Source organism: Leopardus geoffroyi, chromosome C1, assembly GCF_018350155.1.
Source record: "Leopardus geoffroyi isolate Oge1 chromosome C1, O.geoffroyi_Oge1_pat1.0, whole genome shotgun sequence".
Classification (NCBI taxonomy): domain Eukaryota; kingdom Metazoa; phylum Chordata; class Mammalia; order Carnivora; family Felidae; genus Leopardus; species Leopardus geoffroyi.
Window position 1 is genome coordinate 106,345,965 of NC_059328.1, and position 20,767 is coordinate 106,366,731.

General features: G+C 38.2%; 1 protein-coding gene across 3 annotated transcripts in view; it reads left to right on the plus strand.

Moving 5' to 3' along the window:
* Positions 1–20,767, plus strand: part of SNX27 (sorting nexin 27) — a 70,221-nt gene that overhangs the window by 28,761 nt on the left and 20,693 nt on the right. For all 3 annotated transcript variants that reach the window (XM_045479221.1, XM_045479223.1, XM_045479224.1), the window contains exons 3-5: positions 15,118–15,310; positions 16,915–16,979; positions 18,851–18,955. In XM_045479221.1, the coding sequence (XP_045335177.1) occupies positions 15,118–15,310; positions 16,915–16,979; positions 18,851–18,955 (363 nt within the window). The remainder of the gene's footprint in view (positions 1–15,117; positions 15,311–16,914; positions 16,980–18,850; positions 18,956–20,767) is intronic.

Sequence of the window (20,767 nt, forward strand, 5' to 3'; positions counted from 1 at the left end):
TATCCATTCAGTCATAAGGCATGTAAAGAGTAAAAATCAAGGTCAGGTCCTAAAATTAGAGCACAATGGATGTTGAGACCTTTTGGGAATTACCTGGGATCTTGAGACCTTTGTAGTCTTTAGAAAAGGAATGAAACTGATTGTCCCTTTTAGAAAAGTAGTGAAACTGATTGTCCCTTTTAAGAAAATCAACATTATTGAGCGCAATTTACCTGCATTAACATGTCCAGTTTCATGAGTTTGGGTAAATGTACATAGTTTTATAATCACCACTGTCACAATCAAGATAGAAGAACACTTTCACCACCCAGAAACTTCTCTTGTGACCTTTTATAGTTAGCCCTTTCCCTGTAGCACTACCCCTGTTGACCACTGATCATCTTTCTGTTACTCTATTTTGCCATTTCTAGGATGTCAAATCAATAGGATCATATAAGTAGCTTTTTTGTGTCTGGCATTGTTCATTTAGTGTAGTGCTTTTAAGATTTATAGTTGTGTATGTCAGTAGTTTGTTTCTTTTAATTGCAATTACTTTTTAATTGGATAACTTCATTGCAGTTTGTTTATCCAGTGACTTGTTGATGCACGTTTGGGTTGCTTCCAGTTTGGGGCTATTATGATTAAAGCTGCCATGAAATAACATTAATATACAGGGCTTTAGGTAGATACATGTTTTCATTTCTCTTGAGTAGCTATAAGTGGAATTGCAGGGTCATATGGTAAAAGTTTAACCTTATAGTCAAACTGTTCTCCAAAGAGGCTGTACCATTTTTGCATATTCTCATTTGCAGTGGAGAGTTCCAGTTGCTCTATAATCTCTCTAATGCTTGGTATTATCGGTTTTTAAAATTCTAGGCATTGTAGTGGTATCTTCGTCTTTTTGTTTTTTTAATACTGTATTTATTATTTTTTTTAAATTTTTATTTATTTTTTTAAATTTACATCCAAATTCGTTAGCATATAGTGCAACAATGATTTCAGGAGTGGATTCCTTAGTGTCCTTTACCCATTTAGCCCACCCCCCTCCACAACCCTTCCCATAACCCTCAGTTTGTTCTCCCTATTTATGAGTCTCTTCTGTTTTGTCCCCCTCCCTGTTTTTATATTATTTTTGTTTCCCTTCCCTTATGTTCATCTGTTTTGTCTCTTAAAAGTCGTCATATGAGTTAAGTCATATGATTTTTGTCTTTCTCTGACTAATTTCACTTAGCATAATACCCTCCAATTCCATCCATGTAGCTTCAAATGGCAAGATTTCATTCTTTTTGATTGCTGAGTAGTACTCCATTGTATATATATACCACATTCTCTTTATCCATTCATCCATTAATGGACATTTGGGCTCTTTCCATACTTTGGCTATTGTCGATAGTGCTGCTATAAACATGGGGGTGCATGTGTCCCTTCGAAACAGCACACTTGTATCCCCTGGATAAATGCCTAGTAGTGCAATTGCTGGGTCATAGGGTAGTTCTATTTTTAATTTTTTGAGGAACCTCCACACTGGTTTCCAGAGTGGCTGCACCAGCTTGCATTCCCACTTTTTTTTTTTTAATTGTTTTTTAATGGTTATTTATTTTTGAGAGAGACAGAGTGTGAGTGGGGGAGGGGCAGAGAGAGAGGGAGACACAGAATCTGAAGCAGGCTTCAGGCTCTGAGCTGTCAGCACAGAGCCTGACGTGGGGCTCGAACTCATGAACCATGAGATCATGACCTGAGCTGAAGTCGGACACTCAACCAACTGAGCGACCCAGGCGCCCCTCTCTGTCTGGTTTTAATTGCATTTGCCTAAAGACTCATGATGAAAGCTTTATTTTCATGTATTTAGTGGCCATTCTTATATTTTTACTGGTGAAGAGTTCAACTTTTTTCCCCCATTTTAAAACTTGGATTGTCCTATTTTGTTGTTGAGTTCTTTATGTATTTGGAGTCCTTTATCAGATAGATATTTTGTGAAATATTTCTCCCAGGCTGTGGCTGGCCTTTTTATTTTATTTTTAATAGTGTCTTTCAAAGAACAGAAGTTTTAAATTTTTTTGAAGTCCAGTTTATCATTTTCATTTATGGGTCGTGTTGTAAGAAACCTGCCTAACCCAAGGATACAAATCTTCTTTGTTTTCTTGAAAAAATTTTATAGTTTTAGCTCTCTGTTTCTGTAATAACTTTATTGAGGTATGATTCACATACCAGCAGTTGTATACCTTAGGTGTATATAATTCAGTGGTTCTTAGTATGATCACCACAATTTTAGAACGTTTTCCTCACCTCAGAAAGAAACACTGTACCTTTTAGCCACCTCCTCCAAACCTCCCATCTGCTCTCTACTAATCTATTTTCTGTCTCTATGGATTTGCCTCTTCTGGACATTCCATGTAAATGAAATCATATGTGTTCTCAGAGTTTATCCATGTTGTAGCGTGTATCAACCAAGTAATATTCCATTGTCTGGATATACCACATTTAATTTATCTGTTCTTCAACTGATGGACATTTGGGTTATTTCTACTTTTTGACTGTTATGAATAATGCTGTTTTGAGCATGTATGTACAATTTTTGATGTGGATATGTGTTTTCATTTCTCTTGGATATTACGTAGAAATGGAATTACTGGGTCATATGGTAACTCTTATGTTTAACCTTTTGAGGAAATGCCAGACTTTTCTCCAAAATGGCTGCATCATAGTTTTCGCTCTTATGTTTAGGTCTGGGACCCGTTCTGAGTTGATTCTTGTGTCAATACTAAATGATATAAGGGTCAAGATTTTTTTTTTCCCCATTTTAATATCCAGCAGCCTGTGTTGAAAAGGAATATCTTTTCCCCATTGAAATACCTTGGCTTTATTGTTGAAAATCAATTGAACATGTGGTTCTATTTCTGTATTCTGTTGGTTATGTCTGAACATTTCAATATTTTTGTTATTTTGAGATTGTCTTCTGTTCAGTGTCTTTTCCCTTGAAAATGGGTCATATCCTCCTCCTTTGTACAGTGAGTAATTTTGGATTGTATCCTGGATATTGTGAATGTTGCATTGTGTAGGCCCTGAGTTCTGTGATATTCGCTGAGGAATGTTGATGTTTTGTTTTACCTGGCAATTAACAAGCTATGCCCGCTTGTGGGTTGTACTTCATGTTTCAGTTCAATTCTTTCAGGCTTTTCTGTACTACTTTGAATCTGTTCTGCATGTGTATCATTCAGGGAGGGATTAGTATGAGATACTTGGTGTTCATTCACAAACTTAAGGCATCCTTTTCTGTGTTTCTCTCTTCTGGAATTCTCTACTCTTTCTGGTGGCGGCCATGGTTGCCTAGAATCCTTTCTTTCCTCCAGGCAGGAAGACGTCAGGGTTTCTATTGGAGTTTTTAGTTGCCTAAGTTAGGCTACTTTGTAACTTATGCCCACTGTCTGGGCAAAGCCCCCTAAAAGCAGGACACCTCCCCCCACCCCTCTCAGTGGTGTGCTCCATATTTTAATGTCCCTCTGCAATCTGCCTGCAGTTAGTGTAGTATTCAGAATTCTCGGGTAATTGATTTTTGCATTTGGTCCAGAGTTTGTAGTTGTTATCACTGGAAAGGTTGGTCTATAGGAGACTCTTCGGTTCTATCAATTTTTTTCATATATAATGAAGCTGTTGCCTTCTTGATGAATTGGCCCCTTTAATGTTGTGAAATATCTCTTTATCTCTTGTAATATTCTTTGTTCTGAAATCTTTCTTTGATATTAACATATGGCCGCTAATAGCTACTTCACCTTTGATTATTGTTCTCATTGGATATCTTTTCCATCCTTTTACTTTTTTTTTTTTAATTTTTTTTTAACGTTTATTTATTTTGAGACAAAGAGAGACAGAGCACGAATGGGGGAGGGGCAGAGAGAGAGGGAGACACAGAATCAGAAGCAGGCTCCAGACTCTGAGCCATCAGCCCAGAGCCCGACGCGGGGCTCGAACTCACGGACCGCGAGATCTTGACCTGAGCTGAAGTCGGACGCTCAACCGACTGAGCCACCCAGGCGCCCCCATCCTTTTACTTTTAACTTATCTATATAGCCGTGCTTAAGGTAAGTCTTACAGACAGCATATACTTGTGTCTTGCTTTTTATTTGGCAATCTTGGTCGTTTATTTGGAGTGTGTTGTCTACTTACGTTTCATATAATTATTGAAATAGGTTTAAATCTATCATCTTATTCTTTATGAACTGTATCTCATCTGTTCTTTATTCCTTTTGTCCTCCTTTCCTGCCATCTTTTTAATTAATGGAGTATTTTTTAATGATCCTGTTTTATCTCCATTATTGTATTATTAGATATAATTTGGGGGTTTTTTTTGTAATTTTTTTTTTTTTAACGTTTATTTATTTTTGAAACAGAGAGAGACAGAACATGAACAGGGGAGGGGCAGAGAGAGAGGGAGACACAGAATCTGAAAGAGGTTCCAGGCTCTGAGCTGTCAGCACAGAGCCTGATGCGGGGCTCGAACTCACGGACTGTGAGATCATGACCTGAGCCGAAGTCAGACGCTTAACTGACCAAGCCACCCAGGCGCCCCAATTTGGGTTTTTTTTAATGTTTATTTATTTATTTTAAGAGAGAGCACGAGCGGAGGAGGGACACAGGGAGAGAGAGAGAGAGAGAGAGAGAGACTGAGAGAGACTGTCCCAAGCAGGCCTTGCGCTGTCAGCACAGAGCCCAGTGCAGGGCTCAATTTCGTGAACCTCGAGATCATGACCTGAGCCAAGAGCAAGAGTTGGACACTTAACTGACTGATCCACCCAGGCGCTCCTTGTTGTTTTATTTTCTTAGCAGTTGTTCCCACTTTACACTATACATCTTTATAAGTATTATCTTTAAATAATACAATATTATTTCTCATATAATGAAAGAATTTTACAACAGTATATTTCATTTCCTTCTCCCATCCTTTGTGCTGTTGTCGTACATTTTACTTCTAAAGGTGTTATAAATTCCATATTACTTTGTTGTTTTCTTTGTTTTAAACAATCAAGAGATTGTTTAAAGAGATTGAAAGAGTTCTTTTATATTTAACCACATATTTACCATTTCTGGTGTCCTTCATTCCTTTGTGTAAATTCAGTTTCCATCTGCTATCTTATTCCCTCCGCCTAAAGAATTTCCATTAATGTTCTTATAGGGCACATCTGCTGGCAATGAATTCCCTTAGCTTTTGTTGGTCTGAAGAAGTCTTTATTTCATTCTTACGTTTGAAAGATATTTTTATTGGTGTAAAATTCTGGGTTGATAGTTTTTTCTTTCAATACTTTAAAATGTGACTCCTGTCTTTTGGCCTGCTTAGTGTCACTAAGTGTCACTTAGAGAAGTGAGAAGCCTGCCAGTTTTTGTTCCTCTCTATGTAATGTTTTAACCCCTTCTAGTTACTGTCAAAGTTTTTAAACTTCAAAACTAGGTATTTTTTGGTATTTATCCTGTGACTGGAGTTTTCTAAACTTTATAGAGCTATGGTTTGATATCTTTTATCATTTTTGAAAAAATCTTAGCCAGTATGTCATCAAATATTTCTTCAGCTGTATTTTTTTTCTTTTGTCTTTCTGAGATTCTAATTACACGTGTGTTAGACTGATATTGGCCTTTAGCTTTTGAATGCTCTATTCTGTTTTTCTTTTTTGTTTTGCTTTAGATTATTTTTATTGTCCTATTTGCAAGTTCACTGATTATTTCCTCAGCTGTGTCCAGTCTACTGTTGAGCTTGTCAGAGAAATTCTACATCTCTGGCATCATGTTTTTTTATTTCTATTATTTCCCTTAAAATTCTCCATCTATTTACACATGCTGTGTACATTTTCCATGAGATCTTTTAATATATGAATCATAGTTATTTTATTTTATTAAAAAAATTGTTTTAAGTTTGTTTATTCATTTTGAGAGAGACAGAGTGAGCAGGGAAGAGACAGAGAGAGAGAGAGAGAGAGAGAGAGAGAGAGAGAATCCCAAGCAGGCTCCGTACTGTCAGTGTGGAGCCCATCATGCTGTTCATACCCATGAAACACGAGATCATGACCTGGGCTGAAATCAAGAGTCATTTGCTCAACTGACTGAGCCACCCAGGTGCCCCTGAATCATAGTTATTTTAAGATCCCTGTCTGATAGTTTTAACATCTAGATATCTCTGAGATTACCTTCTCTCTTGACATAACGTGTTTTTTATGTCTTGCTTTTTTGTCCTGTAATATGTGATTGAATATGCCAAGCATCATGTGTAGAACAGTAGCAACTGAGGTAAGTAGTATTTGAATCTGAAAATATGCAGGCATCTTCTTCTGTTAGGGGATTGAGCCAGTCAAGCTCAATTTGGGTGTTGTTGTGGCTTTTGGTACCTTTATTGTGCTGTAAAGTTCAAATCCCTCTAACAGTAAGTAGCTTTGTGCTTAGACTGGGGGCTGGGGTCAGAGGCTCTGTATTTTCTCACTGTTCTCCTCTTCCCTCTCTCAACTTTTAGCCACCCCTGCATGCCTGTACCACAGACAAATTCTCTCCATACTCTTGCCTCTCTTCCACTGGTGAATCACTCTTGCTTTTTATGTAGGCTAGATTTGTAATAAGGTTCTCTGTTATCTGGTCCTGCTTCTGTCTTAGGCAGTCTACTTAGACCCTGTGCCTATGTCTTGGGAGTGAGACTTTTAGTTTTTCTACCCTTCTTCCTTATCACAACTAAACTCTGCCTTGTATCTGTGGTTAGTCTTTGAAGAGTTTCTTCTCCCTCCCCCAGCTATGGCCAATCTCTACTTAGTATCAGGAACTTGGGCCTAAGATGGTTTCCTGCCTCTCACCAGGAGTGGAGGGTTTTTGCTTTTACTTTTTTCCCAGAAGCAGGGGATCTTCACCAGTGCCCTCCAGATGAAAGGGTTTGCTGCCCATCCCCAAGGGATTAAGGCTTTTGCTTAATAGAAGAGAAAGGTCTAGGGGAGGTGGGTGGAGCATTGTGTCTGTCCCCTAACAATTGCCAATCACCTTTCTCATGCCTAGGCTGCTATGGTAGACCATTTCTAGGCTCCTGCCCTGTCCCTAGTCTTTCTTGTGAGCACAAGAGGCCCAGGGGGAAGACTTGCATGTGCATAGGAGCTCTCTTATGTCTGGAATGAGATTACTCTTCTTGCACCTTCCTAAATCCTACAGCTGCTTAATGTATTTGCTATTTCTTTTGTTTCTGTTATTTCTGAGTCTGTTTCTATTGACTGATTTCTTTCCTGGTTTACAGGTTAAATTTTCATGTTTCCTTGTATGTCTAGTAATTTTTGATGGGTATCACACACTGTTAATTTTTTTTAATGTTTATTCATTTTTGAGAGAGAGAAAGAGAGAGAGAAAGAGATTGTGAATGGGAGAGGGGCAGACAGAGAGGGAGACAGAGAATCCCAAGCAGGCTCTGTACTGTCAGCACAGAGCCAGACGTGGGGCTGGAACTCATCAGGTGAGATCATGACCTGAGCTGAAATCAAGAATTGACCGCTTAGTCCTGAGCCACCCGGGCACCCCCTGTACACTGTTAATTTAATGTTACTGTGTGTTAGATTTTGTTACATTCCTTTAAAGAACGTTGAAATTTTTTCTTTTTCTTTTTTTTTTTCTTTCTTTTTTTTGCTGGCATGCAGTTAAGTTCCTTATAGATTACTTTGATTCTTTTTTAGGTTTGTTTTTAAGCTCTTTTAGTGTGAGCATAGAGTAGTTTTTACTCTAGAACTAATTTAGCCCTACTCCTAAAGCATAGCCCTTTTTAGTTCTTTTGATTGCTATAGAAATTCAAGGGAGGTCTCTCTATTCTGGTTGGAGGAAAGTCAGATGATTAAAGATGGTCTTTGAACTCAGGTAATTGTTATTTTTACAACTCACTCTGGTAATAGTTCTTTTCCTCAAATTGCTATTCAGCCAAAATTCAAGGGGAGCCTATGCAGATTTCTAGAGCTCTGTCTCTCTTTAGCTCCCTCCTCTTGTGTTCTGCAAAGTCTAGCTGCTTTAGCCTCCCTAAACTCTAGTCTCTGTCTCCACAACTCCGTGAAGTTGCCAGATTGTTTGGATGCCTCTGTCTGAGTTGTAGTTCAGGAGTTACCTCTAGACAGGAAGCCTAGGTTGAGGTAGGGCTCATCGTGTTTGTTTTCCTTTTCTCAGGGATCACAGTTCTTAGCTGCCTATTGTCCAGTGTCCAAAAATAGTTGTTTCCTATGTTTTGCCTAGTTTCTAGTGTTTACAGTGGAAGGTTAATTCCAGACCATCCATAAAATTTCCAGACTATCCTATAAAAGCAGAATATTTTTATTTATGGGTATTTTATTTCTTGATTTTAGAAGACATACCAACAGAATCCTATTTCATACTATTTAGAAAAATCAATTCTAGATGGATTAAGACTTAAATGACAAAATGAAAAAATTAAAAGCTCTTAGTAGAAAGTATAGGTGAATAGCTTTTTGATCCTGGGTATAGCAAAGAGTTTAAAAGACACAGAAAGCATTGGTTATAAAAATAATGATAAATTGGACTCTAAAACTGAGAAATTTGGGGGGCACCTGCGTGGCTTACTTTGGTTAAGCACCTAACTCTTGATTTTGGCTTAGGTCATGATCTCACAGTTCATCAGATCAAGGCCCGTGTCCAGCTCTGTGCTTGCTGATGGCACACAGCTTGCTTAGGATTCTCTCTCTCCCTCTGTCTCTGCCCCTCCCCTGCTCATGTGCACTGTCTCTCAAAATGAATAAACTTTAAAAGAATTAAAGAGAAAAAAAAACCAAGTTAATAAAGTGACAAAACAAATGATACAGTAGGAGAAGATACAGTGTATACAACATGAAAAAGATTATGTCAAGAACATACAAAGAACTCTACAAATCAGTGAGAAAAACACAAAAAATTAATGCAACACTGGACAAAATATATGAATATGTTTTTTTACAGAAGAGGACACTCACATGGCCAATAAATACGTGAAGAGATGATTGACATCATTACATGTAACATTAAGAGAATTGTAAATTGGAACCACAGTAGGAAATCTTTTCCCACCCATTCCCCATTGGCAAGAAGTAAAAGAATTTTTTTATGTATTATGAAAGGAGTATAACTTGATGTAACCACTTTAGCTTACAGTTTAGCATGATCTCTTTCAGTTGAATATTCACATACCTTATAACCCTGCAGTTCTAGTCGGAGTACATCTAGGAGAATCTCTTATATACGTACAACATATGTACAAGTTCATAGCAGTATTTGTTCACAATAGCAAAAACCCAGAATCAACCCAAGTGCTCATCAACAGAACAGATATTTAAAAAGCAAAACAACAGGGGTGCGTGGGTAACTCGGTCGGTTAAGCCTCTGACTTTGGCTCAGGTCACAATCTCACAGTTTGTGGGGTTAAGCCCTGCATCAGGCTCTGTGCTGACAGGTCAGAGCCTGGAGCCTGCTTCAGGTTCTGTGTCTCCCTCTCTCTTTGCTCCTCCCCTGCTCGTACTCTGTCTGTCCCTCTCAAAAATAAATAAACATTAAAAATAAATAAAAAGCAAAACAACAACTGTTATATACAGCAGAATAAACCACAAAGGTGTGTAACATTGTGGATGAGACTAAGGGAAAAAATAAGCCCTGGAAGGTCTCACTGTGCATGGTAACCTTTTTATAAAACCTAAATGCCCTTTAAAAATTAAAATAAAAAAGAATTTAAGTATTACATATAAATACAGGAAAAAACTATAAAAAGAAAAGCGAGGGAATGATGAACATGATTATGATCATTTTGGGGGTCAGGGAAGCAGGGAGAGGGGATGAAGGAGGCAGAGACTATGGTTAGAAATAAGTGTCAGGGTCTTAGTTTATAGTTTACTTTTTGCAAGGTTAAAAATAACTAATTTAATATCCAAAGAGCTTGCCATGAGACTATGTTGTGAACCAAAGATTATGATTAATCCAGTTCTGTATACCCAAGGTCCAAATAAAGAAAAAAAAAAAAAAAAAAGTAACAGAGACCATTTATGATCCATGTTAGGGAGACTACACACACAAGAAACCGAAGTTATTTAAGAGCATATTGTGGCCTTTATGCTTTTTTCTTCCCAAGAAGGAGCCTAATACTTCAGCATTTAGGAAAAATATTTCAGTGTTCCATTGTTAAGGATCTCACCCATTTTACTCAGAAATCAGCTAAGAGTGCTGTATCTCCTTTTGCTTTTATAGGCAGCTTATGAATGGCAATAATGTTTGTGTTTTTTTTTTTTTAATTTTTTTTTTAAATGTTTATTCAATTTTGAGAGACAGAGACAGAGCATGAGGGAGGGAGGGGCAGAGAGAGAGGGAGACACAGGATCTGAAGCAGGCTCCAGGCTCTGAATTATCAGCATAGAGCCTGACGCAGGGCTCGAACCCACAAGCCGTGAGATCATGACCTAAGCCAAAGTCAGATGCTCAACTGACTGAGCCACCCAGGTGCCCCTAATGTGGTTTTCTTAAGATGAATTTTCAGCTAAAAATAAGATTAAATGGCAGGGTGGTGTTGGAAGCAATTTGTTGGTCATAACGTACATTGAAGATTCATCCAGATCAACGGCAGGAACCAGGACAGTGTCTACTAGACTTTCGGAAGCTGAACTTGAGTGATATTGCCATGGCCAAAATGTCATCATTCTACTTTTTTTTTTTTTTTCACTTTTGCATTATGTATGGAGATTCTCTGTTCAGTAGCACAATTCCTGTCGGTTTACTAAAGGTTTGAAAAAATGAGAACTTTTTAATATCTAGATCCTACATAGGTTGAGACGTTATCACTTAAAAGCCTTATCTGTAGGTGGGAGGGTTAAGGAACCAACAAAATGAAGATCTCTGATATCTGGGATTTCAGTTTTGCTATTGAATACCCAGATGTTACTAGAATTGCTTTCCCACAGTGGCTTGTGCTCATTGTAAGACTTTATCAGTTACAGGGCGGCTGGCTGGCTGAATCAGTAGGGCACAAGACTGTTGATCTTGGGTTTGTGAGTTCAAGCCCCACATTGCACATGGAGTCTACTTGAAAGGAAGGAAGGAAGGAAGGAAGGAAGGAAGGAAGGAAGAAAAAGAAAGAGAAAGAAAAGAAAAAAGAAAAGGAAAGAAAGAAAGAAAGAAAGAAAGAAAGAAAGAAAGAAAGAAAGAAAGAAAGAAAAAAGAACTTACCAGTTACCATCTTCTGGTATTCATTACATAGCATTAAATCATGGGGCTGGAGAGATAAATGGCACAGCATGGATTTTCAGCATTTACATATTTAGAAGTCATTTTGAAGTTGAATTTTGGAACTTTGACTTACAGAATCTAGAGAAACAAAATAAGATCACTGATCAGGTAAGTTTTACACTTTCCCCACCTATAATCCATGCCTTTTTCCGTATTGGGTTCTTACTGAACAAAGACTATCTCAAGAGGACTGAAACTTGTTACCCTCAGTGGTGCTATGAGTGGTGTGGAGCATGCGGGCTGAGGCCTATAACCTGTGCACGGAATCCATGCCTGCAGTGCCCTGCCTGCCCAGGTCCTGGGGCTGAGGGTGGGCTCTGCTATCCATGCATGAATTCACAGACAAACAACAGAAATGATGTTGGAACAGTGGGAATCAGCAATTTTGCACAGGAAGCTTTGGGAGATGTTGTTTAATGTAGTCTGCCTGAAGTTGGGACCAAACTGAACAAACAAAATGAGTTTGGTGCTTTGGACAGTGTGAAAGCTGCTGGTGAACTCTTATTCTCCTCTATCAGAAGAAGTAACTGAAATTAATGAAGCTCTTAGAGAAAATCCAGGACTTGTCAACAAATCTTGTTAGGAAGATGGTTGGCTGATCAAGATAACAGTAATCCTTCAGAATTGGATGAATTAATGAGTGAAGAAAAATATAAGAAATACATAAAGTCTATTGAGGAATGAAAATGGAATCCCTAAATAAACTAGTATAAACCAAAAAAAAAAAAAAAAAAAAAAGGAAGAAAGAATTGTTTACTCAGACAACTGGTTTTGCAGTCTGAACATTCCAACTTGAAGTCTTGTAGGTTATGGTCAGTTGGAGAAGAAGGTGACCAGTGATCATTAAATTCAGTGTACTATCACAAGCTAGATTAACTTCATCTAATTCCTTTATGAGCCAACCAGTCTTAGGGTTTAAATTAAAATGGAAAGATCCTAGAAGCACGGCCTGCCTATGTATATCTTTAGTTCCTGTTTGATTATGTTCTCCTTTAAGTCCAGAGAATATATATATATATATATTTTTTTTTTCAACATTTATTTATTTTTGAGAGAGAAGGAGGACATGTGCGCAGGGAAGGGCACAGAGAGAAGGGGATAGAGGATCCAAAGCAGGCTCCACATTGACAGCAGAGCCTGACAGTTGGCTCGAACTCCCAAACCGTGAGATCATGACCTGAGCTGAAATCAGATGCTTAACCGACTGAGCCACTCAGGCACCCCCAGAGAATATATTTTTTGATGGACTTTCTCCTTTGTAATGAGGCTCTGGGCGTTTCTCATGGATCATGGACATTCATGAGTTTTAGGCAGAAGATCTCAGCATGCACTAAGTGAATTGGTCATTTTTTGGGCAAATGAGTGTATCCAAACCAGGGAAATATGAATACTAATAGATCTTGGTTCATTTTAAGGACCAATGAAGAACAAAGCAGTCTCTGTCGTGATTTAAAAAAAAAATTTTTTTTTAATGTTTGTTTATTTTTGAAAGAGAGAGAGAACAAGCAGGAGAGGGGCAGAGAGAGGGAGACACAGGATCTGAAGCAGGCTCCAGACTACGAGCTATCAGCACAGAGCCCGATGCAGAGATTAAACCCACAAACTGTGAGATCATGACCTGAGCCGGTCAGAGGCTTAACCAACTGAGCCACCCAGGTGCTCCTGTTGTGATCTTTCTGTATATTTCTCATTTACTAAGCACAGTTAATTTAAAAGTGGTTTTGGCTCTTGTGGAAGCCATTTCTACTTGCATTAAAATATTACAGAACTGTCAGGCATCCTGTTTATATTTCTGTTTCCTGTGATGCCACATTTAAATAGAGATTGGTAGGAGGTAGGTGAGAGGCTATTTAATGTTAACTCTTCTCACTTTATCAAGAAACTGAAAGTTGAATCAACTTTTCAGATTTCTTTTTGAAACTTATCACAAAGGCTTCTCAAGCTCTAGGGTTCTTTCTACCCTAGGAAATATTTTACTGGACTGGAGATCACTCAAGTGGTCACCTTTGAGGAAATGCAGTCATAGTCTTCATGTGCATTATCAAGGACCTACTGTACTCTTCCTTGGAAAGAGACTTGGGGGCAGATCTTTGAGCCGGCAGTGTCACTAACTAGTTTTACCTCCCCTCCTTTCTTCATTGTATGAGGAATTCAGGCTGATATATATCACCTATAGTATTGTGGACTTGCTTTTTAAGCAAAGGAATGGTGATATTAGTGAGAAATTTGGATAGTTTAGTTTGAGATGGAAGTATATAAGACCAAACTGAATAAGACTTCTTAAGACTGCCTGCTCCAGGGGTGCCTGGGTGGCTCAGTTGGGTGAGCGTCCAACTTCGGCTCAAGGCATGATCTCATGGTTTGTGAGTTTGAGCCCCGTGTCAGGCTCTGTGTTGACAGCTCAGAGCCTGGAGCCTGCTTCAGAGTTTATGTTTCCATCTCTCTCTCTCTCTCTCTCTCTCTCTCTCTCTCTCAAAAATAAACATTAAAAAAAAAAATTTAAAGACTGCCTGCTCCAAAGAGAACAGGTGGTGTTGTGTAAGGGGACTCTTGTTTTCTTATGCATTTGTACTTCAGGAGGAAGTGATGGGAATACTTTGGTAATATATGTGCTTCGTCACAGACAGTCACAACTTTGAGTGCTAATCACAGGAAGAAAGCTCATTGATCAGGATCATACACTTCCCTGGAGACTGTTTCATAGTGATTAGAGATTTTGCCTTTAATTGGGGGAGGAATCATAGTTGGAGAGTTATGGGAGAGGAGTCTTGAATGAGTAAATTATTTTATTTTTGCATTTAACTCATACTTCCTAAATCACAGAAGCATGGTAAAGATTCTTTTTGAGCTTTAAGGGAAGGCTTTGGCCCACACATTCTCAGTGATTAACTCTTGATTCCATGTGTAGATGATCTGTTTTGTGCACATTTAAAATTCAGAATGATTTTTGCAAAACCAGTAAATGTGATTTGGGGCCTTTTTTTCCATCTCTGCCTAATTTGATATGTTCTGAGAATACAGGGTAACTTGGATTATTAGATGTTTTTGGATTACACATTCCGTCACTTTATGAGGGTACATATTCAAGACTTTCCTTTATGTGGGTGCATACTCAGAAACTTCACATATATGCATTAATTTCTTCATCAAATACTTACTCCCTGCTATGTTCCACACCCTGTTCTAAAAGTTTGACAGGCATCTATGAACAATAAACAAAAATCTCTAACCGTTTCTTCATGAGGATTATTAACTCTTTGTTATTACAAGATGGTCCTTAGAATACGTTTATTCCACTTTTTGTTAACCCGATTTTAAGGAAGAGCAAAACTAAGGATACCTGACTTCAGGAAAGGAGTTTTTGCCACAGAAACCTTTTGCTAACAAAATGCCACTGTTACATCATTTTTAGACATTCCTTTAGAAGTTTGGACCACACACAAATATCAGTCACAATGCTTTATAATCCACCTTCGCTTTGTACATCCATCTCTCTCCAAATTTGCTTGCTTATTCATTCACTAGATTTACCATTGGCTTTGAATGACTTTTAACTTTCTAAAAATAAAGATCCACCCTTAAAAGCTGAAAATTGTCTTTGAAGATATTTAAAACACTGTGTTGGAGGTAATTTTAATAGCAAAAATTAGATTATGGGCCACTTGAAAAGAGTAGCACTCTGTTGTCCACATCATTTCTGGCATGCTTATTGAAAGTAAGCCTTACTTGACAGTGACTTTGAACATGTTCTGTGTTAAGTGCATAGCAGAATATACCTCACCAGTATCAGCCTGAGCTTGACTTTAGATGATTCTGTGATTTAATTGGTAGTAAGTAGGCTTTTTTTGTTTTTTTTTTGTTTTTTTTTTTGTTCTTCCCCCTCACCAGGTATACAATGTTTATATGGCAGGGAGGCAGCTGTGTTCTAAGCGGTACCGGGAGTTTGCTATCCTACACCAGAACCTGAAGAGAGAGTTTGCCAACTTTACATTTCCCCGACTTCCAGGGAAGTGGCCATTCTCTTTATCAGAACAGCAATTAGATGCCCGACGTCGGGGGTTGGAAGAATATCTAGAAAAAGGTAAGTTGGCCTATTAAATGCTACTACCTTAAGTAGACTTGGATTCTAGGTATGTGTTGCAACTCCTAAACCGCATGGCTAAGTTTCCTGAAACTGAATAGTGAAAGTAAATCAAATTTATGACCATTGGTGTTGAATGATGTGAGCTTTGAAGCCAAAACTGAAATGTCCAATACAAGGATTAATAGCCTATGTTATTGACTTGCTGAGCACTTAAAAACAGAAAAATGCATAATTAGTTTTTGATGAATTAGGGACCTTTATTGGGTTATGTTATTTGCCAGCAAACACGTACAGACCTACTCATCAACATGCTGAATTGATTTGGCAACTAAGTGGGCTGTATTTAAAACATTTTTATTGAAATGACTCTTAGTTCACTGGCATATCCTACTTGAAGTCCTTTTTCGTCTTACAGTTGTCCATGGATAGGTTTGCCGAGTTGTAGATATCTAAAGTCCCCTTGATCTAAGCAGGTTATAGGTGGAAGTATTTAAACTTTACTTGTTATCTCAGGACTTCCAAATAGTACATCAGGAGTTTGTGGATGTGGATGCTGAAACATTTGGTTATCGGAAAGTCAAGGAGAAATGACCCAGATCTCCGGAATAAGATAGTTCATTTTGTGGCTCAGAGAAGAGACCTTGCTTCGCTACATTATAGAGTTATATAATTTGCCAGTTGTGCAACAGGCTTCTCTTTAAAATACTAATTTAATAGAAAAATAGTCTTATGTGATATTTATTAATTCTGTGTCCTTGTGTAAGAACTAATTGACCTAGTTGAATTTTTTAAAATTTTAGTGGAGAGCCTTATCCCTGAAGAAAAACTGTTTCCCCTGTAGAAGGTAGTGAGACTTCCTCATCTGTTTTTAGCTTTTTCCTAACATGGAATGGCCTCTAAACACAGCCCTTGGGAAATAAAAAGGGTATAAATTTTTTTAATAAAATGAAGTGAAGTCATCAGTATAACTCATTATCCTCATGAGAGTGTCAGGAAATTAACTTTCTTAGATTTAGACAATTAGCTACTTTCCTTCCTTCCTTCCTTCCTTCCTTCCTTCCTTCCTTCCTTCCTTCCTTCCTTCCTTTTAAAGGTTGTTGTTTTGAAGCTTAAGTCAGCGAGGTGAGAAGATGCGCTGAGCTTAATACTTAATTACCTACCCATTTTTCCCAAAGTGTTTTTAACTGCTTATGGTTCTCTGACTGACCTCGTTCCTAGGTAGACCAAGTATACATTTTTCCTTCTGTATTTCAGTTTTGTGTTTGCTTTATTCCTGATTGACCTTACCCTAGCTCTGTTGTCTGGCTTGGTCTTCGTTCACATGAGACTGCAAAGTTAGATTTACTGAAGTGTTATTTTGAATGACTTCCTTTGGCTATGTATAATGTTTTTAGCAAGCTACATCTTTGAACATCCTAATTTTCCTCTGTTGTGGTTCATATTTATATGAATGTTTGTTGTGCCTTAATGTGTTATACATCAGGAATGACCACCTCAGCATTGCCTGCTACTGATGATTTATACTTAAACCTTGATACATTGTTGACTTTAAAGTCTCCATTTTTGGGTCTCACACCAGATTCAATTTTTGTTTTCTACAGTATGCTCAATACGTGTCATTGGTGAGAGTGACATCATGCAGGAATTCCTATCAGAATCAGATGAGGTAGGTAAATACTCCCCACAGTGACTGTTCACCCCTTGGCTTCTTGCGGGTGGGGGATAAAGATGTCAATTATAGGTTGAATTGCTGTAAATTCCCCCAATGACTGTTTTTTTTCAAGTTGCCTTTCTTATGTATCCTGCTTATCTTTTAAGACCTAGCACTAGGTTCACTTTCTCTTTGCATAGCCTTCCCTGATACTCAAGTCCTTGGTTTTTCTTTATCTTTATCTTTTTTTTTTTTTTTTTTTTTTTTTTTTGGCGGGGGGAGAGCGTGCATGATTGGGGAGGGGCAGAGGGAGAGAGGGAGACAGAGAATCCAAAGTGGGCTCTGCACTGTCAGCACAGAGCCTGATGCAGGACTCAAACTCATAAATCATGAGATCATGACCTGAGCTAAAGTTGGACGCTCAACTGACTGAGCCACTCAGGTGCCCCTCAAGTCTTTGGTTTAGGAACCTTTGCAGTCAGACCACTCAATCATCACCTTGTTGCTATCCTATTCTCCCATTTTGTGTACATATAATCAAATTATTACTTTATATTTTTAGTTCACTACAGTGTGAACTACCTGTAGGTAAGAGCTAAGTCTTTTTTCCTAGCCTTATTGAGTTAGAATTGACAAATAAGAATCATCTACATTTGAGGTGTACAACTTGATGTTTTGATGTACGTATACATTGTGAAAGAACACAACAGTCAAGCTAACGAACCTATCCATTACCTCATAGTTACCATTTTCTTTCTTTCTTTCTCTTTCTTCCTTTCTTCCTTCCTTCCTTCCTTCCTTCCTTCCTTCCTTCCTTCCTTCCTTTCTCTCTCTCTCTCTCTCTCTCTCTCTCTCTCTCTCTCTCTCTTTGTCCTGTGTGTGGTGAGAGCACTTAAAATCTACCCTCCTGGCAAATTTCAAGTATACATTATAGTATTGTTAACTCTGGTCACCATGGTATTATACATTAGAGCTCTGGACCAAGAGCTAAATCTTGGCCATCTTTGTATTCCCAGTGCCTTACAATAATGTCAAGCATATTAGAGGTGCTTAATAAATACTAATTGAATAAAAGAATGAAGATGTAATGCTGCTATATTAAATAGTGCGTTATCTACTAGTTATTTTATATGTGTATGTCTTATTTTCTCAACTAGGTTATAAATTTCTTATAGACAAGTGCTTATAATTAATGCTTAGGATGGTTTTAGACAATAGATAGCACCATTTTTTAAGTGATAAACGAAGATGGACTTGCTCCTCAATAGTTTCTCTCTAATCAAATTTATAAGCTAGAGGAATGTATTAATCATCAAAAGCAATAAGAAAGAAGTATCTTCTGAATTAAGGGATAAGAATTGTTTACTCTTTCGAAGAAAACTAGGCATCACGTTAACTCAGATTCCTGCCTTTCATCCATTTTTCCTGTCAGAGGTGTCATGATTCCTTCTGAGTTCAGGGAGGAACTTATACTACTTGAGCCAATCTAGCATGCCTAACCATTTAAAACCAGAAAATTTTTGTCAAAACTACTGCTTCCAGTTGTTTTCTTTTCTCAGTGGTGAGTTCTGAATGTTTGGAAGTAGGCCAAAAATGTCATCTGTATTTGACCTAGACTGCCTCACACAAGTGTTCCATTTTGAAATGTGGACACACTGGCTTTAACATGTTTCTTTCCTCCCTGTTCATCTTAAAGGTTAACTTTTGCTGCAGCCTGAAGTCAGCTTTCTGACTTGTAAAATGTATTGACTTTAAGGTGTCTTTTTCCCCTTTTCGTTGGAACTTAACTTTCTATCACATGTTTAGATTGTTGCTTAGTCAGCATGTTATAAGGAGAGTGAGGATATGCTGAGTTACAAATTATGTCTCTGTGTCTTTTCCCACAGAACTACAATGGTGTGTCCGACGTAGAACTGAGAGTAGCATTACCAGATGGAACAACAGTTACAGTCAGGGTTAAAAAGAACAGTACCACAGACCAAGTGTATCAGGTAAATTAAACTTGAACAAGTAGACTCAACATTGGATGGTATGAAGCTAAGGAGGATGGATGAAATGAGTTAATAAAGTGCTTGGGCTATCTGGTACATAATAAATTTATTAAATGTGAGCTACTACTATTGATATTGTTATTAATGTGAAAGTACTTTGCCCTCCTTTAAAGAAAAGTACAGTATGTATCCTGGGTTGTAGTGGTTGTAATTAGCACCCCCCCCTTTCTTTTCTTTTTCTTTTTTTTTTTTAAGTTTATTTATTTATTTTGAGAGGTAGTGCCAGTGGGGGAAGGGCAGAGAGAGAATCTCTAGAACTCGGCGCTCTCAGCACGGAGCCTGACACAGGGCTCAAACTCATGAACTGTGAGATCATCATGACCTGAGCCTAAGTCAAGAGTTAGATGCTTAACTAACTGAGACACTCAGGTGCCCCAGCCCTGCTTCTTTTTAATTGTAGAAAACTTTAATATAAACAGAACAGTGGACCTCCATTTACGCATCATTCATATTTAATAACCATCAAGATTTTGCCACATTTGCATTATACGTGTATCTTTTTTTTCTTTTCCTTTGTTTAAATGTTTTATTTTTTTTTAATGTTTATTTAGAGAGAGCTAGCATGCACAAGTGGGGGAGGGGCAAAGAGAGAGGGGTAGAGAGAGAATCCCAAGCAGGCTCTGCACTGTCAGCACGGAGCCCAATGCAGGGCTTGAACCCACAAACCCACGATCATGACCTGAGCTGAAATCAAGAGTCAGGATGCTTACCTGACTGAGCGACCCAGGTGCCCCTGTTTAAATATGTTAAAGCAAATTCCATTTTATTGGGCCTATATAGATTTCAGTATAAATTTCTAAAAAATAAAGGCATTCTTTTTACATAAACACAAAAGCCATTATCAGACCTAAAAAGTTAACAGTATTTCCTTGGCATTAACTAATAACAAATCCATAGTCCAATATTTCCAGCTGTCTAAAAATGATTTTTTATTGTTTGTTAAAATCTGGATCTAAACAAGGTTTGTTTTTTATCTTTGTTTTTAATGTTTATTTTTGAGAGAGAGAGAGAACACGAGCAGGGGAGGGACAGAGAGAGAGGGAGACAGAGATCTGAAGCAGGCTCCAGGCTCCGTGCTGACAGCAGAGAGCCCAGTGTGGGGCTCGAAGCCACGAGCCATGAGATCATGACCTGAGTCGAAGTTGGACGTTTAGCTGACTAAGCCGCCCAGTCGCCCCAGTTTTTATGTTTGTTTGAATATAAGCAGCTTCCCTTCCCTTCCCCACCTTTTTATTTAGATGTTATTAGTTTGTTGCAGAAATTGGGTCTGTGTTGTGCAGTGTCCCACATTCTGAATTTATCTATTTATTTTTATGTGTGTCATTTAATATGTCCATCTCCTTACATTCTGCATGAATGGAAGTTTTGTCTAGAGAGCTCGAGTAGGTTCAGCTTTTTTTTTTTAATTTTTTTTTTTTTTCAACGTTTTTATTTATTTTTGGGACAGAGAGAGACAGAGCATGAACGGGGGAGGGGCAGAGAGAGAGGGAGACACAGAATCGGAAACAGGCTCCAGGCTCTGAGCCATCAGCCCAGAGCCCTATGCGGGGCTCGAACTCAGGGACCGCGAGATCGTGACCTGGCTAAAGTCGGACGCTTAACCGACTGCGCCACCCAGGCGCCCCAAGGTTCAGCTTTTTTATAAGAATACTTCCTAACTGGTGAGATACATCTTTCCTATTGCTTTCAGGAGGTACACAGTATCTGTCTGGTTGTCCCATTTTTAGTGATACTGAGATTAATCGGTGCATT